Source organism: Pleuronectes platessa, chromosome 20 (assembly GCF_947347685.1).
Source record: "Pleuronectes platessa chromosome 20, fPlePla1.1, whole genome shotgun sequence".
NCBI classification, from domain to species: Eukaryota; Metazoa; Chordata; class Actinopteri; order Pleuronectiformes; family Pleuronectidae; genus Pleuronectes; species Pleuronectes platessa.
In genome coordinates, this window is record NC_070645.1 from 19,528,706 (window position 1) to 19,552,906 (window position 24,201).

Here is a 24,201-nt window from a genome sequence, read left to right on the forward strand (position 1 = left end):
AACACGGCAGCTGCTGAGTTCAGGTCGGAGCCTCGTGTCCCTGCTCCATTGTGGATCTGGTTGGTTTGTGTTTCATATTGAAGGTCTGTGGGCCTTGACCTTGGTCCGAGGAACCAAAGAAGGAAGTCTGAAGGTTGATGTGACAGCGCCTTAAGTTACTGGTCACAAATTAAACAGTAATACTGATCAGAGCTAATAAACCAACAGATTCTGGATCAGCACTCGCTCATAAAACAAAACGATAAGGTGGAACCAGAACAACAGAAAGACATCGAATGTCCCCGCTGCCTCTTTGTCACGGTGAAAGTTGTTTGTATGAAAATTAAATGACTCAAACTTTCAAACCTGGTGAAAGTGGGATTTAAAGGTAAAATAACCCTGAAGGAACCGAAGCGCATTAGTCAACACTCTGCTTTGTTTGAAGAGAGGACGAAAAAACTGCTGTGCCTGGAAAGACGGCTGCGGCTGAACTCAGAACTCGATGAGGAACGGAAACGGAGGAAGATAGCGCTCAGTAGGATATGTCAAGTCTTTATCAATCTTACATTATGAGAACGTTAATCTCAGCTGCCCAAAAAAATAAAAAGAAATCCGTCTACTCTTCCCCCCTCTGGCTTTTCTTTTTTTCAAAATGCTTGTCTCCTTTCAGCCAACTTCAAATCAATTTCAAGCTCCAATGAGATATATATGTAAAACGTTAACAGAGAGCTTTCAATATTTATGGTTGCTCAAGAGGCCTTCAGCTTTGTAGCCTTGAACACAGACACGACAAATTCAACAGCAGTTGTGAGTCTTTTTTTCTCCTGTGGTTAAGAGGAACAGCCTTTTTATGAGTGAGGAAAAGAGCTCATAATTTGACACGACACGAGCAGAAATCCAGCAACTCTCAGCGCCGCGTTGACAGTTCGATAAAAATATAAATGAAAACAACAACAACCGCGTCAGATTTCCAATTTCTGCTCCCCCATTGTGCGATGTCAGACACAAGTCAATGACTGCCTGCTACACAGCCTGCACTGCAGAGTGCCGAGTCTAAAGGAGACGTATCAAGTGAAATACATCAGTTGCTCTGTAAACACTGCAGGTCCAACAGCAGCTCTGGCTTCCAGAGCCGCCATCGACAACTGCAACTGTTCCCGTCAGCGGAACGACTCCGGGAAGTATCTCAGGGATTTGGATTCAGTGATCACACGGCTGCTGCTGCTCCATTTCCTTTTGGCTAAACAGGAATAAACATCATCGCTCGGTGGAAGCCACTCGTGAAACTGATGAGCAAACTACCCTGAAGACAACGACGTCATTACCGTGCACTGCATCATCTATGGTAGTTTATGTATACAACGTGTGTAGTGTGTGTAGTAAAGTAAATCCGGATTCAGGGGTACACACAACAGATTGAATGGACTGAGGCCTCTGAGTTCATTTCTGATAAAACATGTGAAAACAACCTTTTTTTGTTCTCAGCAGATTGTTATTTTGGTCCAAAAAGACAGAATTCAAAAGTCCAAACTGTTATTTGAGTATTTTGTCACTTTCCTTCTTGACTCGGTTTGGTTTCAGGTGTCATTATGTTGGATTCACAGAGCACTTGAGGTAATGGTTTAAAGATTTAGTCTCTGTGGGAGTGAGGATAACTTCCTCCGAGAGCTCCAGTGTTATTAGTTTTCTTAAAAGAAGCTATAATTGATTTTTTTTTATACACAATAGAGCAAAGTATCAATGTGAGAAGCAAATGTAAGATAATCATCAACCAATTTTTTTCAACGATTTTTGGAGACTGGATTTCAAAGATTCACAACTCATGTGTGCAGGGTTAACATTTGCTTTTTCTTGTCCAACTTGGTCCACTGGTAAATCATAAGGACAGACATGTGGACATGTGGACATGAGGCTGGATTTATAGCTGTATGTTAACTTCCAAGCCAAAGAGAGTGACAGGACTAGCCCCAATACAGCTGGCGTGGAACTCCCCCCCCGCCCCCAAAATATGTTACTACTCGTTGAGGTTAAGGCGGCGAGGGACGATCCCTGTGGAGACCACAAGAAACTCGCCCGGCATCCATCACAGTAAATCACAGCACATGGTTATTGAGGGAAATATAATTATACAGCCTGATCATACGATACGTCCATTCACAGCTGCCGTGGAGCTATCATCTGGTGAAACTCGAAGCCCAGCTATAAATCAACATCTGCACTTGGGGGGGGGGGGGGCTGTTGTTAACCCGCTGCAACAAGTATAGATCACAGTCAAGATGTGACCTCAGGAGCTGGGTCGTGTTTCCAGATCACCGATTGGTCAGTGCTGGCATCGATAATTTCCTCTGATCTAGTTGATTAATATGTGCCATATACTTGACATATAAAATCTGATATGCAGTATTTTCAGACTCAGGGTCCATAACAGCTGCTAAAACAACTCCTAGAGGAAACACTGGATAAATTCAAAGCCTGTGAAATGTTATTCAAGCCAGCCCTGGTGGAAAGAAGGTGGACACCACCATCACCGGGTTGGGCGTGCGTCGCCATAAATAAAATAAAAAACTGATAAAAACAGCCAGGTGCTCTGTACACGGAGTCACAGCCGCATTCATGAAGGAGCACAAACAAAAGCATTCCATATCAGAGCCGGGGCCGAGGACTTGTACACTTGAATTATTGAGATCCTCTGTGATGCCTCTCGTTTCTGCCAGCGTGGGGCAAAAGTGAGGAACGGGGATGGAACCACGGGGGGGGGGGGGATTATGAGGGTCTGGTGGATGTGGGGATGCGGGAGCATGTGGCGACCACGAACACATGTCTCTCCAAACCCCACCCCCTAAGTTTTAAATGTTAAATGTTTAAAGGGGAGGCTCTTAGAAGAGGAGCTTCAAAGGGCCTCTGCTCGACTGGTACCGGGTTCGGGGGGGGTGGGGGGGGTGGGGGGGGGGGGTGCAGAGGTTGTGTGTTTGCCGGTTGCCTCATGCCGCGGTCAGATCTCTGCACGGTAATGCAATAACAGGTGTGTTGCTGCACAGAGGATCAAAAGATGCTCGCCCTGACGCAGTTCGGCACGGTGATTATGAATTTACGACATATGTTCTTGCAGTATTGATTCACAGATATATTCTTTCATTAAAACATTAGAAAGAACGAGCTGGAAACTGCTTCTGTACAAACTCTGCGGTTTCCCCCAGATGATCGGCCGCTTTCATCTCTTCTGAGGAAAATATGAAACAAGGGAAATAAATTAGCGTTTCCTTCAACGGGAGCACAGCTCGTTACTCAACGTGGCGAGAACAAAGATTCCCATTCGGAAAAAAAAAAAAATTCAACGGTCCCGAAACCAAGGATGACCACCCACCTCCCGTTCCTCCACTGGAAACACTTCCTTAAGAGTAACCACAGCTCCCAGCTCACCGGGACGGGAGTGCCAGTTGGAATTGATAATGTCAAAACACTTAACACTGGTATATATTATGCTGTCAGTGCCTTTACTGTTGGCTACACGCAGTTGCATGGAGGCAATCATCTCATTCTCCAGGGGAAACTCCCGCTTTGGCCGTGCTCGACCACTGCTCATTAATATTTCTACGCTTGGCCGATGTCAATCATCCTGGAAAAGAGCTCAAAAGGAGACTTAGACCCAGTAACGGTTCAGAGGCCTGTTCCCAGAGTTGGCCCCGTCAATCACACATCCTAATGTTTGCAGTTTTTCTAGTGAAATTCAAGAAGCCGAAGTCCGGTGAATCTCTTTAGACGTCACAGAGGGAAAGCAAACTCATACAGGAGGTCATGAAAAACTAGAAAATGTCAATATTTAATAAGGAAATTGGTCAACTTAAACCTTGTCTGTAGCAGTGGAGTAAGTTAAGCTTTGAATGTTAATGCAAACTTTTCCTCACAACTTTTCTCTCCACTCTTTATGATCCCTGTGATCCTTTTGCCAAACTGTATTTGTGCATATTACGATTCACTTACTGTGTATTTACTTTTATTACTATTTTGTGTTAGTACAACTTTTCTAGCTTGAAAAAGGTTTAAACACAACCATAAAAATCACATAAACACAACGACATAAATATAATAAATTCAAAGCACGCGCAGCCTGTATCGGAGTTCAATCCATAGTAATGCAATCAAAGAGCGGTGCCATGTGTCGTGTTTGCAATGAAGCGACTGCCACTGGAAAACATTCAACTCATTAAATGTGATCATCCCATCAGAGAGGAGGCAAATGGGAAGTGATGGCGGATCTGAAATGAGTTCTGACTGGAAGACGGCTGTTTGAACAGGAACCGTTTCACCGCCGCTCTGTCCAAACCTATCTGGGCAGGAAGTGTGTGTGTGTGTGTACCACGGGACATTAGCCACTGATGTGTGTGTGCAGTGGATGGGGGGGGGGGGGGGTAAGCCCGGCGATGATGGCTCCCGACTTTGGCCATTTCGGTCCCAGTAGTGGTGAACTGCTGACAGCCCAGACACACACACACACACACACACACACAGAAACAACACAACACACAAAGAGCAATGTCACGGCATTAACACCCCAGTGGATAGAATTGCGACGCAGACAGACAGGCAACACACACTGCAGTCGTTTGTGTGTGTGTGTGTCTGTGTGTGTGAGCTGTCATGATCAAACTGATTGCGTTTTTCTTTTGTTTGTTTGTCTGTCTGTCTTTTTTTTTGGGGGGGGGGAAGATGAAGGAACCGAATGAGAAAGAGGAGGGGAGGGATAAATCCATTAACTTGTCCCCAAGAGACAGAGATGTCAAACTCAAATGGGCGTCTCCTCGGTGAGAGGGCCACAGCGAGTCGGGCGCTGGCAGCGGGTCAGTGTTTCCCTTTCAGTGCCCATAATGACAGGTCCTCATTATACAAGCGAGCAAAAGGCCAATCGGTGATCAATACGTGAAAATCTGTGCACATAAACACAACCAGAGCGCTGCACAGGCACACACACAAACACACACACAGAGCCGTGAGCAGATCTTAATGCATCCTTTCCCTTTTTAACTCTGTATAGGCTACAACACATTGATTTCTAATGTATCAGGTTATGACAGCTCTTCAATATTGCTGGAGGCAGCCGTGGGGGTAACTCCAGGAGCACACAGCTCGAGGCTGCAGACCTGACAAGGGAGCGCTGGCATCACGGTGGAGGCTGTTGTTGTCCTCACTACTGTCACTGCAACTCACAGCCGAGCCGGGCTGCTCGCTGCAGAGATGTGACTCAGGCCGCGGTGTGGGTTACCTCAGCCGACTCCTGAGGCCCTGCTTCTACCTGAACTATCCCTGCAGAGGTGGAACGGGGAACAGTAATGAGGCCAATGCTGCCTCCCTGGATCTGTGCACACAAGAAGCCCCGGAACACAAAATGCTTCTTTTCTTTTTTTTTATTCTGACTATCTTACCCAGTTGTAGACTGCACCCTTCCTAAAGAGAGCCGAGGGGATGTGCCTACCATTATCCAGCCTGTAAGTTCAGGGCTTTAAATAATGCAGCTTGGTTTTTTAGGCTATGAGATGCTCAACGCCTTGGGAGTCATGACTGGGCCTTACCTGAAGGAGGCAGCGTTCCTTGAAGACGTAACCGATGAGCTTATCCAGGTGCATGAGGCACCGGTGGTACCGGATGTGATGCGTGAGAACCGGCAGCATCATGGCGTGCTGTGGAGGACAGAGAATCAGGATTGTGACATATACAGAAAGAGGAGAGAGGGGGGGGGGGGCATGTTTTGAGAGAAAGTGTGATGAAGAGATTGAGAGAAAGAAAGGGAGACGGTTGATGGAGGGAACAGGGAGGGAGAAATCAATCAGGCAGTCATTATTTATTAAGTGGTGCTCTGCAACAGAGAGATGAAATAATCAAAAACCCAATCGCTGCACGGCGAGAGGGAACGACAGCGAGGAGGGAGATCCACACGTGGCCTGGACAGTCAAATCAAAGCCCATCTCCACATGTTGACACACTCGCATTCGGACAAACACACTCACAGCCCCCTGTGACCCGCGTATTTTATATTAAAAGAAAAAAGTTTGAGTGCAACAAAGTGAGGGGAGAGTGGAAAGGAGAGGGGGGGGGGGGAGGAGGAGGAGGAGACGTGGGTGTCAGCGAGGGAATGCGACACGGAAAGTGAGAGAGAAAACAGTCAGTGGTCAGCAAATGAGTCCGACAGTCAGAGAGCCAATCTGCAGAATCATTAGTGGAGGCTTATCAAGGCTGAGGAACTGTAGCAAAGGCTGGTGTACACACATTAACCCCGTGCCACCACACCAGAGAGGAGGGAGCCATGCATGTTTTAATTAGCGCTGCTGGGGTGGGGGGGGGGGAGGGAGAGAGAGAACTCGGGGCCCGGGAGCTACAAGCAGCGCTGCCACGTAGCCCTTGGGCCATCACAGGGGCCGCGGTGACACACTCCCCAGGCCTTGTTAAGCAGCCAATTAACAAAGCCAGGGCCTGGTCGTGTCCACAGCTCCTGACCTGTTCTGATCACTGAGCGAGAGAGTGTGAGTGTGTGTCTGTGTGTGTCTGTGTGTTTGTGTGTAGAAGGGCAGGGGCTTGTTAGAGTTGATACTCCGGTAATTAAAAGGTGGGACATTTCTAATTGACTGTCACGGATGCCGCTTGGGAAGCTTGGACACTGTCCAACCAGACCGCTGGACCCGAGCTTTCTTCTCCCCTGGCGGAAATATTACAAGTATGTTCAGGTTTGGTTTTTAATTAGTTATGGTTTGCAATAAAAACTGAGTGACACCCTAATGATTGACAGCTCGGTGGGACCTCCATACCCTGGCTTTATCCCCTGATCACTACTGCACAGACTCAAGAAGACACCGCGTCCTTCAGAGGACTCGGTGCACGAGGTCTGAGCCGAAGTGAGACGTCCTGCTCTACGGAGGATTTCACTATTTGTGTCTCCGACTTGTCCCGCTCTTACTATTGCATTGTTAAGCGTCTTTGAGAGCCGGGTCGTGTCCACAGCTCCTGACCTGTTCTGATGAGTGCCTGAGAGACTGAGTGTGTCTCTGTGTGTGTGTGTGTGTGTGTGTGTGTGTGGAAAGGTGGGGCGGGGGCTTGAAAGACTTGATACTCCGGTAATTAAAAGCTGGGACATTTCTAATTTACTGTCACGGATGATGTTTGGACAGTTTGGACGCCGTCCAACCAGACCAGTTTTATTTCCCCCTGGCTGAAATATTACAAGCATGAATTTCAAACTACACTTTAACTCACTTTTGATGCCATAAAACAACCAGATTTTTCTATTTTATAAATGATCAAATTAACGGAACCTCTTTTGTTTAAAGGCTCATTTATTCTGATGTTAACAAGAACATAGATTATTTTTCTCCATGTCTCTCTCTCATATATATATATATTTATATTTATTTGACAAATAAATAAATGCACCTCATTGATACTGTGGAGTAAAGACCCACCCACACATAACTTTCTCTGTGACATCACAGAAAACAAGCTGCGTTTCCCTCGAGATGTTTTGGACAGAAAGAGGCAGGAAAACAAACTCGCAGCGTAAACGAGCAAACATGAAAATTAAAAAAGAAACACTGATGAATAAATAAATCATATCCCTGCCTATAGTAAAGTGCAGCCGGGTCCTTGACGGAGCCTTTCCAGTGAAATAACCTCGGTGTAGCCGAACCTTGTCAGTAACAAGGGGGCTGATTTTTGCTCCAAACAGAGCGGCTGCTTTTAGAATCAAGAAACTATAGGTCAGTTTTGCCATTATCTCTCGTCTGTGTCACATGTTGTGCCGAGTTCGAAGTGAAATTATTCATGAACCAATTAGTCGTAGCAGTACAGCTTGAAGCAAATATAATTGGGCGGCAATTATGGATTGGTTCCTTCTTTGCTAGACCTTGCTGCAAGAGAGGTCTGGTGTGCGCGCGGCTAGAACTTTCCTGTCATTCGTCTCCGAGTGTGAGCACGAGTATCAGCTGTAGGCTATCCTCACTGCACACAGGGAGAGGGAACGTGTTCAGAGAGAGAGAGAGAGAGAGAGAGAGAGAGAGAGAGAGAGAGAGAGAGAGGCTCAACGCTGATGCCAATTATTTTCTGAGTAACAGGCAGGAAATACAGCAACAGACAATAAATAAGAGAATTAGGAAATAAACCACACTAGTGCATTTTATCACTTTCACGAGTCTGTGAACAAGTGTAGCTCCAGATGATTCGGTGGGGAACACATTCAGAGTTATGGTTCAAGTCTCATTAGGAGCGCTCATGCTTAAACTGAGCGCACGCATGGAAAGGTGCGCTTCATACGCTCGCAGCCACTTCCCTGAGATCCAGATCACGTTCAGTGTGAAGTATGTGGCGATAAAAAAAAAAGGAAGTCCTGGTTTATTTTGCCTCCTCACAAGAGCTTGAAGGAGCTCAGGGTACATGTGCTCCTGCCAGAGCCAGCGGTGCTCCAGTTGTATATAAATAAACTGTCAGGTCTGAGACGTTACTTAATGAAGGGTACGGCTGCCGAGGCTCGGTGGGAGTCCACTTTCCTTACACGGATTCTGACACTTGAACGGTGAAGTGACGCAACATGTGGAAAGATCACACGCCAAGTCTCTGGCCGGGATTGCGTGGCGAGCACTGGTGTGTGTCCGTCTGAGTGGAAGTGTGCGTCCGGGTTCATGCAAGCGCACGCTTACAGGATAATTGCAGAGAACTGGAGATGCTTGCAGCTCGGGACATCTTCTTCTACATCCTCTATTATATTCAGACACACATGGACGGGATGTCATGTGTGTGATGTGGCTGTGTCCCTATAATAGCCTGTAAACAAAGATGGATGACATGACAGCTCCACAAACAAGAAGCCAGAGAGGCTTGATTGCCCCCTGGTGGTTGTCGGCATCATGAGGGAGGAACTCTTCTCCATGTTAGCAGATGGGACATTGAATTCACTAAAAAGCCACGTAATATAAATATTTCTAAAAGTATTTCTTGTTTCTCATTTTAATTAGTTCTTAACACTGAAGTATGTCAGAGTGCTCATGATTCTGATAAGTTTCGTATTTATTTGTTATTTGCATAAGTGGCTAAATTTTCTACCAGGAAATCGTTCTGTAAATTGAAATGTGTTTTATCGACAGACAATCTGCTCATAGCTTTACTGTTAGCAGTTTACCTGGCGAACTTTACTTCCCAAACTATAACAGACAGGACATATGGTAAAGCCTCTAAGGATGATGTGCAATAAGGCGGAATTATTATTATTAAATATGACAATAGCACTTAGCTGCACTGCATTGGCTCTCAGTCACTTTTAGAAATGATTTTAATAATTTATTGATAACTTCTGAGGCTGTTGGTAGTCTGGCTCCTGTTTGCTGGGACTCTGACCCCCCCCCCCCCCCCCCCCCCTATTCTGTACTCTACTCCAGAGACGACCTGTGTCAGTCGCCGCTCAGGTATTTTCAAACACAAGGCCCCTCGTCTACCTAACAGTTTAACTAAGGAGATTATTTAACAATGGACTGTAACAATACGCATCTTAAATGTGAGGATTTGCTCTTTTCTACGCTTCATATCATTGAAAATTAATATTTAGGGCGTTTTGAACTGTTGGTCAAACAAAACAAGGAGCTTGAGTCATTGTTTTTACTTTTAAATGTCGTTTTCCTGAAACATAAAAAAACACTTGATAATGAAACTAATCCATTGTCAAAATTAAATTGAAAATCAGTTTTTATTAAAACCCTAATCGTTAGTAATTCTCTTGGTTCATAAACCATTTCACGTTTCTTATTTAATATGAATATTATTGTTTGTTGGCCTCAGTTGTGTCTCTGCACTTAATTTATTTGTAACGATCAAATTAATCTTCTTGTTTAACAGCTTTTTTTTTTAAATTGTGTTAGGATTTTTAATGCTTTTCATTTGAGATATTATGTAAACACAATTTTTTTGTGTGTCTGTTTGAGTGAGTCCATGTTAACCTCTTCACAAATCTACACATTTGTGAGCATGTGAATGTTCCCACGTGTTCCATCCCCGAGTGTTACAGCATGTACATGTGCCAGTGTGTGTGTGTGTGTGTGTGTGTGCGTGAGTGTGTGTGTGTGTGTGTGCATGCATACAGTTGACGGGTGTGTTACCTGACAGACGTCGGAGCGGATGCCAGTCTTCCAGAAGCCCTGACTGCTGAGCTCCACTGTCACCTCACGGCGCATAGTGTTCTTCTGGCGGATCTTCTGAAGAGCTTCCTGCCAAACAACCAGCCAGTCAATTATTGATCCGCTGGAGCACAGCCCACAGGGACAGCTCGCATCCTCGAACCCCCCCCCCCACCCTCACCCCTTCCCTTCTCTCCCAACAGATACGCTGGCACATGCAATAAACTGAAACCTGCACTGCACGACAAGCATACGGTACAGTGGTGGACAGGAGCTGCAGGAGAAGTGACAGCTCTGTTGGTCCTGGCTAATTGAGGCGCTGCCATGGGTCAGCGTGGCTGTGGGCAGCGGTGGTGGTGGTGGTGGTGGTGGGACAGGGTGTAGGAGGGCTGATGCTGAAGCCAGCCACCCAGTGCAGAGGCACCTGCCTGCCCATTAAGAGAACCACACAAGAGCCTGGAGGATGCTCCATCAGCAACAGCAGGACTCAGAACAGAAACACACACACACACACACAGGGACACACACACACACACACAGGGACACACACACACACACACACACACACACACACACACACACACACACACACACACACACACACACACACACACACACACACACACACACACACACACACACACACACACACACACACACACACACACACACAGCCTCATGTCAGCCCTACAACAAATAACTGCAAATTCAGTGGGGGTGGTTGAATTTGAGACAAGAGGGTCCTACAAATAACAAGCTAGATGGGAGATGTATTGACAGACTGCTCCTCCTCAAAGAGTGTGTGTGTGTGAGTGTGTGTGTGTGTGTGTGTGTGTGTGTGTGCATGTGTTTCATTCAACTGAGACGCCACTGACTCTGTTGGAGTTCGCCGTGATCTGCCTAAAATGGAACGGCAGGAATTTTTTTGACTCGCAGAGAAAATAAGAACAACAAAGGCATGAATAAATAATGCCATCCTACTTTGAACTGTGCATCAAAGTGAACACGCTCGCCCACGCGCAAACACATGCGTGTGCAGCCACACGCTGCACATCTTCCCCGTGCACAGCCAGCCACTGTATACGGAGAGCAGTAATCACAGAGAACTGCGAATGATATGTAAATTCTTTATTATTCAGGGCCTTCCACGGGGTCAGGGAATGGACAGAAGCACAGAAAGTAAATAATTAACTAGGACGAGGAGGTAGAGAGAGAAACTCTCCGCCGGTCAAACAGGCGAGTCACGGCACATTTGACTTATATCATCACATCCTTCTGCTGAGAGGAGTGTTTGTGTTTTTTGGATCAGGTTGAGGTCAAACACCAAAGACACTGTCTGAAATCCAATGCCCGCTGACGGCAAAGAACACATCTGTTGCACTGGACTCCCTTTGCAGGTTCATTTAGTGGCTTCGGTGTATTTTCCTCACGTCATCTGAACATGGAGAAGGGAGAAGATGAAAGCTACCGGACTTGCAGATGGTCCGCGAAAAGGTCTTGGAAAAAGTTTGCCGTAGATTTTCAGGTTTCCAGAGGACAAATAATGTTTTTTCCAACATGGCTGACCTTCACTCTGAGATCAAAATGTTGTATTTGTAATGAGGATTGTGTTGACTGGAGCCCGACCAACATTCCACAGACATTTCGCTCTTAGCATTTATGTTTTCCACTGAAAATCGATTTTTAAAAATAGTGTAGTAATAGTAAAATAATATAGTAATGTCTCGGATGGAAATGGTGTCCGTTTGAGCTCTAATACTCTCTAATACTATTTCTACAACATCTAGTACATTTAGCTTTTCTTATAAATTTGACATGCACTTTTATTCATTCACAAATGCACGATACAAATGTCTAACAGATTGTATATTCGAACAAAATGTATCTTAGGTTAAAAGGTAACTTTACTTTGTTTACTTTGTTACCTTCATCCTTCTCTCTGCATCTTTATTAAGCCCCAGAACCAAACAAATAAAAGGTATGTAATGTACATCGAGCAGGATAACTATCGTATCAACCGATAGACTGAAAAAAGAGAACACACAACCCTCTCAGGTTCTTGTGTGGCCCGGCTGAAGCCCAGAAGAAGATCTGCAGAACGAGTTGAAGATAGCTTTGTGAACAATCTCCTCATACAGCTCGACCGAGCTCGGACAAATCTGCAAGGAGGAATCAGAGCAAATCCCCAAATCCACATTGAGCTGATAGGAGACTCCGAGCTGAATACACTGCCAAAGTACAGACCTCATACTTATTCAAATTAGAGATATGAGATCATGAAGAAACATACGTCTGTATTTCATCTTTATTACCGCTGCAAAACTTTCTTAATGGCACATTCTGGCCTTGTTTTAATGGGTTACGCTCTCTTGAAATTTTTCCAGAAGGACCCTGGTGTGAAGTCCAGTTCTCACCGTGGTTTAAACACACTGCCGATCTAAAACACGGAGCCCACCCACTTCTCAGGCTGATTCTTAATGGAAGCAAATGTCTATCAGAGGAGCGGGTGTTCAGTCAGTGACAGACCAGTTACACCCAGAAGCCCCAGCGTTCCCAGCGGCATTAAATAAGCAGCGATGCCACGATGCCACTCCGGTGAAGAGACACTGACGCAGCTCACGCTCGCGGAGGCGCCTGACGGACCCCGTGTGAGAGTGTGCATGTGTTTGGGTTCGCTAATTGCTCCAGTGCAGCTTGACAGTGGGATTGTCAGGGGCCGTTAGCCGACAGCTACCTGGGAAACAAGCTAATTGAGCTCAAGAGTTCTTGCTCATTATTGGTTCAGAGTGAATCAAACCGAGCGAAGAGGGAGACAGGATCTGCGGCGCCGTCCAAGTCCTCAGAGAGAGGACGAGCTGTGTCTGCTGCAGAGAAGTTATCGCAGTCCGTCCTCCAGGAGAGATATGACGGGACAAAGTGCTGGAGCTCGGCTGCTTCGGGCCACACAGGCAGCACCTGTACCTTGTGATTCCCCGTGGCTGCACGGCCATTACCTCACTAAACCCAGAACCTTTTCCAGCCTCAGTCCCTGGCGGGGATTTGACCTTCACTCTCAACTCGGGGGAGCATTTACCGTCGTCTTATCCCGAGCTGTAGCTTCATCTAAATTATGCTGTCAAAGGACGGATTCACATTTTTGAAGACGTCTTAAAACAATAATCTGTCGAATGAACTCCTGAAGCCTCGTGTTACCTTCAGACAGACTTTGGACTTTCACTTTATTTGTTAAAGGTCACTATGAAGAGGAGGAAAAACTGATTCACTCCAACATATGACAACTGGACAATGGTTTTAAATCCTTACTTCTGTTGAAACATGAACCTTCTCTTTTGTTGGGTTAAGAAAGATGTCATCTGTCCGTCCAACGACTCTATAAGTGTGAAAGTATGGCTATTGTCTGTGTCTCTGTTCAGCGCCAGCCTCCTTGTTACTGTGAGGAAACAGCTGACTTCCACCGGCGGCTTCCAGACGAGCAGCCGTTGAATCGGCGCTCACAGCAGGAGTAATAGCAATAGTAATAGTTTGGTGTTTTAAATCAATGGCTGAGAATCTCTCGTATCAGACGAGCGAGCGAGCGCATAACCTTTCTCATCCGCTGGAAACGAACTCCCCCCCGGAGGATTCCAACTGAAAGCACGTTGCACCACATCCACGTGGAAAACACAAACGACTTACAGACTGGCATCGTTAAAACACGAGTGTGTCAAAGGCAACGAGGAAGATCAAAGGACGTGCGTTAGCTTTCAACCCACCTCTCTCTGCGTCAGCTTCTGCTTGTCGATCTGCTTGACCTTGGGGCTGTTGGCCAGCAGGTGGCGCAGTTTCACGTAGCTCTTCCACAGCTTCTGGTACCTGTCAACAGAGAACGAGGTGATGTCAGGCTGACAGGAGTCCGTCTCCCACTCACTCGGCTGATTTGCAGCAACACATCAATATTTTATCGGCGGCTCGGCTGATATTAAACATAATTTAACAGTTGCCTGGGGCCGTTGTTGCATTAGCTGCTTTGTGTGAGGCCCGTGCTCACTGCAGATTCTCTGTGTTGCACACGAGTCCACTGTTTGAACTGCGAGCTGTTTGAACCACGTGCACTTCACCTCGTTATCTTTGCTGCTGAAAAAGTCATAAAACATTTGATCGGCCCTCAAGAGCAAACTCACAACCTCCTCGTTCTCATTCTCTGTGAAGCCCTATTGTCTTTTACACTCATTTGCATCAGAACAGAGGCAGCGAGTTACCGGCAAGGTGACATGTCGCCACCACACTAACCGCCTCCCCTTTCTCCCCCCACCTCTGCCCCCCCCCCCTTCCCTTCTCTCTCTCTTTTCAATCAGACCCCCTGATTGATGCACTGAGGGTCGAGTGTGACCGTTCTGCTCCCATTCAGGAGACTTTCTCCTCATTTACCCAGAGTTATTCAATTATGATTGGTGGGACGGAGGGCTGAGGTGGTGGGGGGTTTTCAAGGGATATGACGGTGCACTGACGGAGAGAGAGCGAGAGAGGCATAGAGAGAGAGGAGAGAGAGAGAGAGAGAGAGAGGAGATGGAAAGACGGGGAGGATGTACTGAGGAACAGAAGAATTATAGAGCTTTAATAGCGGGGACTTCATTAGAGACTGAGACGAGGGACTGAGACGGCTTTACCGCCCCGATTATCAGCTCACCACCACCTCCGCACGGAAGCAGCCGGAGCGGACGAGAGAGAGGAAGAAAGAGAGAGCGAGACACAGAAAGAGAGAGAGAGAGAGAAAGAGAGAGAGAGAATCTATCCAGCCTGGGAGGCCCCCTCGTCCCCAGTCCGCTCCGATGACCTTTCCACAGATTCACTGTGTGCTCTCTGGTTAGCACTGCCGCGGCGCTCGCCACTGCCTGCTCATGCTTTCATTAGCATATGCTTCCTCTTCCTGTCTCTTGCTGTTCTCAGACAAACCATCTGTAACATCACTGCTCTCATCTATATGCTAAAGTAATTACTGTTTTAGAATTTAACTAAATGTTCAAGGATAGCCACGTTCAAACATGTCGGGTCAATTGCAAGCGTGATGTAGAGGGTAGGTTTTAAACGTATAGTATGTAACCTCGTCCACTAGGGGGAATCTCAAATTAAAGAATAACAAAGGCCTAAGCTGTGTCTCAGTTTAAGAGGCTCCATCCTTCGGGGAACAGGGACGGGTAGAGGAGCAGAGAGGCTGAGTCAAAACGAGACGGTGTGGTCTGTGATCTGCGTCTGACAGAAAAGAGACTCATCTTCCTCACATCTCTGCATGTCTTACACCTCCCTCCCTCCGTCCCTCCATTATGTTCCTCATCCCTCTTCGGCTGTCACTCTCTGTCCTCCATCCTTCCTTCCTTTCCTGCTGCCTTTTCTTTACATTCGCTGACCTCTGACATGTCATCATTCTTGCCTCAGCGGTCGTGATGGCGCTCGCAGAAGATCGAGTGGCGGCCCTGAACACAAATGTGTCCAGCGAGCGGAGGGAGGGAGACGGCACAGCTTCTTCAGTCTCCCGAGTAAATAAATAGACTGTACACTGCTGCTGTGTCCACGGCTCCCTCTCTGAGCGACTGCCGCCGCAATCAACACCGACTCCTGCCCTCGCTACATGCATCATTAGCAGCGGTAGGAAATCCTTTCCACTGGTCCCTCACTACTTGTGTCGGCATCAGCTAATGATGTCCCAGTCCATCCATAAATTTGTCGTTGTGTGCAGCTTTGAGAAGTTTGACATGGCAGCAGGGTGCACGGGGATGAAAGAGCTCAGCGGACAGCGGGGGGGGGGGGAGAGAGGACATTAGTCGGAGGGAGGAAGCAAACTAACGCCGGCTAAATGGATTTTCCTACCGATCGTCCTCTTGTTTGCATCTTCATCAAAATCCTTTTCCTCCCGCACGTCCTTCTTAAAGTCGTGAACGAGACCAGATATTTGAGTTTGAAAAGAAATAAATCTGAGGGTTAAATTTAGAACGAGAGCGGCACCAGCAGGGCCGCGTGCCGACTTGTGATTGGTGCTTGGCGCGGCGTTGACGCATGACTCGGAACACACCTCAAGAGGCCGCGGCTCAGATGGTCTAATACATTGCTTTCGTTAATTATGCAGCAGCACAGTACAGTATTCCCTACTGCTTCCTGGTGTGTGTGTGTGTGTGTGTGTGTGTGTGTGTGTGTGTGTGTGTGTGTGTGTCTGTGGTATTACTATTCACAAGACATAAACCACAGCAGCTCCCACGGCGAAGGCACCCAGTGGAAACCTGGGACCCGTGACGACGCATGTGAAAATGTCATGCCAGTCGTTTCCTCATCCCCTCAACTCCCCTTTCCATCTCCTCGCCCCCCCCCCCACTCCACCACCACCACCACCACCACCCCCCCTCAACTCGACACATGCCGTTCTCGTCCTCCACGTGCGTCCTGCGAGAGCGCTTGTGAATAAGGAGTCGTGGGAACAAGGGAGACGGGACGCAGCAGGTGGGAACTATAAGGGGAAGCATCTTTATTTGGATGGCATTTGTGTGTGAGCGTGTAGGTCTGTGTGCACGTGTGGGTCTGTGTGCACGTGTGGGTCTGTGTGCACGTGTGCGATCTTACTGAGGGTCTCCGGCGTAGCTGAGCTGAGCGGGACGGATTCCAAAGTGGACGATGATGGGGAAGGTGATGACATCCGGGTTGAACTGCTCCCTGTCCAGTTGGTCGATACGCACCGAGCTGGGTTTCTAGGGGGAAAACAGAGGTCGCACTTTACAGTATGAACTCATTCACATGGCTACAAGGCGGCCATCAGTCAACCAGCTGCTCCCAATATGTGAAATAACAAATAATCCACGCCAGGAGGGTCGTCTGTCACAGGCACGTGAGGAGACGAGGCCCAGATTCGGCTTGTAGCGAGCGCACAACCACGATAAAGGGACGTCAGGCACGGCGAGCTAGCTGCTGACGCTCTTATCGGGCGGGAGATTGACAAGCAACATGTCCTCAGCAGACTCCCAATCACAGCGAGCCTGTCAGCCATTCTGCGGGATCAGAGACGGGGGCTGGAGCATCGGGGGCGAGTAGCTGCACGGCAGATGGCCCAAGGCGCCGGGTTCACCTTGACATCCGCCGCGCATGCTCGTCACAACCTGCATACTAACTCTGATTCAGGAGCAAGAGGTCACCAGCCGACTGTGATTCTGTCTTTATGGCAACATGAGCAGGTTTGATTGGCTCGCTGGACGGCTTGATGACTGTTTACAGCCCCTATGCAAATATGTTGTAAATGTTAATTTATACACACGAGGCCATTTAGCGTCTCCCGGTTCTTTACATGCGCTTTAATGGCCCATGGCTGATTGAAGGTTGTGGAGCCGGCCGCTTGTGCACGATGTGTTTGATTGGCAGCAAACACGTTGACCTTGACGTAACACAACACAGGACTACAAAACAAGAGCGTGCTGTGGGCTGAGCTGGACGCAGCGTCTCCTGACTTTCAAAATAAGAGTCAACTCGTTGTTTTCTCGACTGATTCATCGACTCATCGACTTTTTAGGGGCCGTCCCAGAGGGTTTACTGACAGATTCATTGATAAAGTAAACATCTTCAGTTGCCGTCTTTCTCTCATCTCTGGAAGACGATAAGACAAATCTGGGAAAGACAGGGATTTGACTAAAAACACGAGATACATACAATCTCCAGTTCAGGTTGTGGTACCGAGCTGAGGACAACTCTACTTTGAATAGAACCGAACTAAAGATGGAGGAATCTCTGCGTCTTTCTGAAGGCATGCAGGCCATTGTCATTGCTTCTCTACTTGTTACATGACAAAGGGAAAGAGCAGATCAACTCTACAAGGGCAGTTCAACACCTGGACAACCTACTGCACTGCACAGGCCATTGTACAACTCAGCATCTTCTGTATTTTGCTCTTGGGAACCTTGTTGTATACGCGGTGGAGTTCATGCTATTCGATGTTTCAGCCCTTTCATAGTCGCGTGTCCTCTGCTCTTCACTCACATACCAAGTTGTTTGAGTGACTCCAAGGCGACAGCTTACAAATCTGAGGGCACACACTATAACTCCGTGCACACAGACTTCTAAACCCACAGCCTTCACATTCTCACATGGGTCTTGTATCTAACCACAGGGCTCAGTAGCTCCATACGTTTGGTAAGTTCTTGGTAAGTTGTGCGTCTTCTGGACAAAGCTTTGATAGAAGCTGAATGTTTGATTAACCGAGTTCTCAGCCCCCTCCAGACACCAGAGGTAATAAAAACCAACATAACACCAAACCCACTAAACCAGAGCCTGAGAGCGACGATGAGGAGGACCACTGTTGACCGATGCCATAGATTGTTCCACTTTCAGCAAAACAGAGTAAGTCTCTGTGTGTATGACCTTTTTAATGGACTTTGTTTGAGTGGCAGCCCAATCTTTAACTTGAGTCTGGGGATAGAGGACTATTAAACACCCGACGCTCTGCAAAAACATGACAGCAACAATTCAGTCCTGTCGGGAAGAGCAGGTGACTCGATAACTCAACCGCGCCAAAGGTTATACAATCATATTCATTGTTCATACGCAACCTCTTAGCTAGCAATGACATCTTCACCTTTACCCAAACACAATTACTGTACATTCTTTAAAATATGGGCCCACACGAGGAAGGTCGACCGACTCTGGCTGTGACATAAAAGCTTCGGCCCGACTCTGGTTGATGACAGCGAACGCCCTTGGGGATAATAGGTGAGGCTGATGTCACAGGCTAACGGCAGCAGCCTGATTCCTGCAGTGTCGGTGTCGGGGTCGGGGGGGGGGGGGGGGACAAACTGCCCTTGGAACTGTGGACAAGGCCACCTGCTGTCGCCACAGAGAAGCTGAGGCCTCACCATGCCCGGGTGGGTGACGATCATGCCCTTGCACTCCTCCGCGTACTTCTGCCAGTCCAGCTCCTCCCACTGCAGCATGTCTGCAATCTCCTCCTCGGGCACGAGCGGCTTGCTGCTCCGGAGCAGGTAGAGCAGCACCTGGTGCATGGACAGCACCTCCTTCCCGCCATCTGAGACACACATATTCAACAACGCAATTACACACGGAAAATAGATACACACAAGTTAATTGAGATAGACAAGGAGTCACGGCTGCAGTAGCTGTGGCTCCACGGGGGGTGATGTTTTCATCCGCTGCTTAAATCCTTGGCCTAAAAATCAACATTCATGTTTAAAAGAAAACACACTCAGTTATTCTACGAGCGTCTCACCTCACTTCACCTCTGCCAGCTCGGAGTTTTTGAGCCGATATTACACGCTCTCTGAAAATGTCCCGATGCATCACAATTGCAATGTTCAGGAAACGCACAGGTGAACACGGGCACCGCTGAAAGGTCGGGCGCCGCACAATACGTGAAGGCACACAATGACACACGCTGCAGGAATAACATTCAAATATGTACTCACAAAGTCAGGAGGGGACAGAGAGTCCCTTATGAATGTGCAAAAAATACAACACACACACACACACATGCACACACACACATGCACTATCCTAAGTCAGACACACTCGGTTTAATAGACACTCATGCAAAATTGATTGACCTCCATTTGTGTGTGTGCACATGGACAGACACATTGAAAAACCCACTGCTCTCTCAGTCCTGGAAATGCATTAAGAAAATAACAAATGCAGACACACACACACACACACACATTGTAACTTCCAAACATCACCGTGCTCTCACTCTCTTTACACATCACATCACACACATCGGATTGGACAGTTTGCTTTTCTTTTTTGTGCTTTTGTAAAAGAAGGCAGATACATGTTTGCAGCGGACCAAATTGGAAGAGCTGGGAGAGAAATGGTTTTCTGATGGAAAGAAGGTAGGTGGCACGGCTGTCATAACAAACTCAGCGGCGATATGACAGCGCACCAGCACCATCATGTGCACCGAAGATGAATATCACGCAGCCACACAGCTGCTCGGGCTCTGTAACCGAAGCTGACATCAGCATCACATGCAGAAATGTATAACTGCTGGAGACGTGCATCCTTTTTTCTTCTCTTCACCTCCATGTTTTAACCGGGGCGCTGCGTTGCCACTGACCAACAGAGGGAGACAAACAGCAAAGCAGTGGAGGCTCTGAGCCGCGTTTTAAGAGTCTCACCAGGTAAGAACCGCACGAAACGCGGCATGAAATGGAAACCCCGACATCCGGAGGTCTGGTCCTCCAGCTCAGGCCCTGGACAAGGGAGAAGAATTTCTATTTGTTTGGTTGTTTGTTTCTTTTCACAACACAAGTCTGACAGGCCGTTCACACACACATCTAAGATTTTGAGTGGAAAGTTATGGCTGGAAATGACAACCACAGTTCTGCTGCTTCCCAATTTCACGACAGTTATCAGAATCAGACTTTCAACGCAGCGTGAGTTTGTTCTTTTGTCTTTTCAAATCGTATTTATAACTGCACACATTTATCTTTAAATAAATACAGCCAGACCTTTATCTAAGTTACTGTAACGCACAAACACAATCTATTTTAAATAATAACACAAATCCTTGTGTTGTTCCTTTTCTATTTTTAAGTGATAAATTGTTTTTTTACAGGTCAGCAACAGAATAAATATGGATTCTCTCATTTCAGCCACATGATCCAATCCCAATTTGTAAAAGAAACTGGTTCCATCTTCTGGGATTCCTACCTGTCAGGTTCCAGTCATACAGCTCGAGGACGTCCTGGAACAAGTAGGAGGCAAACAGCTCCAGGCCTCGGACACAGTAGTTCTGGACACAGGAGACAGACGGTGTGTGACATACAGTCCAGACTCAGGGTTCATGTAGATATGAGAGATAAGTAAATCCAGTTCTCTAACTTTATCACATAAGCCACTGTATCGCTGTAATCAACTTCAGCAGGTTAAAAAGAATCCCCTCTCGCTCCTCTGAAAGGATTAGCACCTCGGCTCGCCCGGGCGCCGAGGTGAGAGGGTTACACGTGCGGCTCAGCTCGATCAGGCTGAGCCGCTTGAGATAAAATAAAATAAGAAAAAGAAAGAAAGAAAGAGACAAAGGGGGGTGAAAAGGAGCCGGGAGATAAAGTGGGGTTTTACTGACCTCGGGTGTCATCTCCTCTATGAAGTGAATGGTGTAATCTATGTTGAAGCGGATCACACGGCACAATGGAATCTGTGAAGATGAAAAGGAGCAGAGGACAGGGAGAAGAAAGGACGGGCCGACTCATTACCATGGCGTTAGGTAGAGGTTACAGCTTTTCAAGGAAACTCATTAAAAACTCATCCCCGCGTGCAGAGCTGGTCCAGAGTGGAGCTCTCACGTGTCCAGAGAAGGTTCGAACCCCGCTCTGACTCGCTGTGTGCGGATATTAAACACCGAGACGTGTACACACACTCAATGACATGCACCTGACTCTTACAAATTAAGTAACTCAAATCTCACTGAAGAGATAAGCCTGCTCTTCTGTGTTTAATCTCCCTAGTTACACGCTCTTTGTTGTCTGAGCGCAGGGGGACATTTTAAGGGATTAACCTGGGAGTCACTTTCATTCCTGCCCATCCTGGCGGCTAACTAGCAGGAGGCTAATATCACCACGCTCCGAGGTTTTCTAATCCCCGCGCTGCCACAAAGCGTTTACCCCAGCTTTTAACAAGGGCTGCTTAAATTATCCAGTTTAAATCACGGCTAATCCTCTGAGCCCTTTTCAGACGAGGCAGATATTGACCGAGTGGTTTATTATTCAAACATGCAGGAGGACACACACACGTGTAGACGCTGACCCACAAAAAGCACACGTGGAATATTCACACTTTAAAAAGGGAGTTTTCAAGAAACCGGGTTTTGTTGCCACGATTTCTTATCTCGTTTGAACTTAAGAGTCGGGGGGGGGGGGGGTCGGGGCTCAAATGGCTGCAGAAAGAGCAGCGGCACTTTAAAGTCACAACCTCTCTCATGTTCAACAGTCACCGATGTTCGGAGGCGACGGAGACGACTCGGCACAAGGTCAACGCGCTGAGAGGAGGAGGACGTGGTCCAGGCGACAAAATGTCAAACGACTTAAAGCCAAATGCCAATATGAAGATATTTTTGAATAATGGGGAGTTCAAGGAGGAGGATATATTATATCTGCAGCCTTGACAGACACATAGAAAGAAGAAGAGCCATATTTGACGCGAAGAAGTCACCCGGTGTTTATCTCCAATATTCAGCCAGGAAACTTTTGAAAATATGATGAATTCTAAACAGAAATTGGTGGATTAGTTACAGCGACAGCTCTTTTGGTTAAGGAAGCCGGGGATCATGGGTAATATCCAGCGTTCAGGTGTGTTTCAGTGCAGTGAGGGAACTGTGTTATTGTTCTATCCCTCTGAGGGCTTTCCTTTGTCTTATGCCATTCTGGTGATATGTCCTCTTTGCAGGGTAAGAATAGCACAAAGTAAATAAAGTTTGTAGTTATTGTTATTAGATAAATACTTGTTTTTTTCAATGCACAACACTTGAATATGGAATTACTTTCTCTTAGTGAAATGCAGAGTTTAGTGAAGTTCCTTGTTTTATCCCTGTGGAGAGAAACACGTAAACATAAACAGTCGAATACTGATTGAGACGCCTGCCTCTGAAAAACACACGGAGAGAAACTGAAAACTCCAGGCAACTAAATAAATAACGATGACATGAAGCATAAAAACAAAAAGAGCAGACGCCCACTTCCTGTCAGAACTCTGAAGGCATCGTGGTGGGGAACAAAGCCGGCTTACGTTAGTGAGAGGACTGTGGGAGAAGAGGGAGAAGCCTTCGAACAGATACTCGTGGTCATCATACTCGATCACCGTCGGCCTGTCGGTCTGAGAGCAGGACACAGCAGGGCAGGTTGTTATACAGCGATTACACTGATGATATAAGTTCTGCTGTGTATAATATTCATAAAGACAGATTCCTACCAGGAAGTTGGTTGGCGGAGACACGGTGATCCTGTAGTGAAACAGTTTCCCTGAGTTGTTGTTCATGGTACGACACTGTTTCACCGCCTGAAAGAGAGAAAACACACAATCCCAATAACATTCATCAACTTAAAAAGTGAATTATATATGTATGCTTAGCTCTCACATTATAATAAAGCCAATGATGTGATTTTAAGTGAATATTTGGGCTGACTAGAATAATACCCATGCACCCGTGTGGCACAGCTTCAAGGTTAGGAGAGGGTGATTTATTCAGAGCGTGTCATACCTCCTCCCCCGGGTAGATGCTGTGGCGGATCCCTGTACGTCTAGCCTTGGCACTGCACTTACACAGGGGGCCATCATTCATCTGGACAGAAGGAAAATACGTAAATCAGACACAACCGCTCCACTTTGCCGGGTACAACACCGGAGCCGCGGAACATTTCACATCTCCTGAACGCACAGCCCTGACCTTTACTCCTCCACTGGAGCTTGGAGGTTTTTTAAAAGTTTTTCATGTGTGGTGGTGTCGGGCTGACGTGAAGGCTTCATCAAGACACAAAGTGAGAAACTGCTCACCTACAAGTTTGTCTGCAGTTTGTTGAACAGTTGGAAATCAGTCATTGACATTTCAAATCCGAAAAAACTGAACCTCAATTTTCCTTCCTCGTCTACTGAAGCATCATTTGCTAGAATGTTTTCAGAAGCTCCCAGAGACGTGAACTTGTTGCTCTGACACACACACACTGCTGGAAAACGCATTAAATGTTTGATAAAGTATTATATCTTGATGTATATATAAATTATAGATTCCCTGGCACCAGACTCCCAACACGTTTTCTTTCTTTAACGGGTCAGAGGTGCAGCTTCCCATTACTTCTCTCTCCTTCCTGATGAGACCTAGAGCCGGTCCACATTTGTCTTTTCTTCCTCCTACATCCTCCAAAACTAAATTAATAATATTATTTGACCTGAAGTCAAAGTGTCTGAGTTTTCAACCCATGTTTCTCTGCATTATTCAAAGTTCAGCAGGAGTTGGGAGATCAGATTTTTGGTCTATTCGCCACATTTTTGTCTGTTTTAGAATTGAATGAAGTCATATCTGTACTGTGCATATCGCCCTAGCTGTTAAATCCATATAGTTCAGGGT

At 46.9% G+C, this 24,201-nt stretch overlaps 1 protein-coding gene across 1 annotated transcript in view; it reads right to left on the minus strand.

Annotated features, from left to right (window-relative positions):
- drosha (drosha ribonuclease III) overlaps nt 1–24,201 on the minus strand; it is a 101,859-nt gene that overhangs the window by 71,915 nt on the left and 5,743 nt on the right. The window contains exons 7-17 of the mRNA XM_053412418.1: nt 23,338–23,418; nt 23,049–23,135; nt 22,866–22,952; nt 21,208–21,279; nt 20,796–20,877; nt 20,261–20,335; nt 18,986–19,155; nt 16,713–16,837; nt 13,877–13,976; nt 10,107–10,214; nt 5,547–5,654 (exon numbers count right to left, since the gene is read on the minus strand). Of these exons, the coding sequence (XP_053268393.1) occupies nt 5,547–5,654; nt 10,107–10,214; nt 13,877–13,976; nt 16,713–16,837; nt 18,986–19,155; nt 20,261–20,335; nt 20,796–20,877; nt 21,208–21,279; nt 22,866–22,952; nt 23,049–23,135; nt 23,338–23,418 (1,095 nt within the window). The remainder of the gene's footprint in view (nt 1–5,546; nt 5,655–10,106; nt 10,215–13,876; nt 13,977–16,712; nt 16,838–18,985; nt 19,156–20,260; nt 20,336–20,795; nt 20,878–21,207; nt 21,280–22,865; nt 22,953–23,048; nt 23,136–23,337; nt 23,419–24,201) is intronic.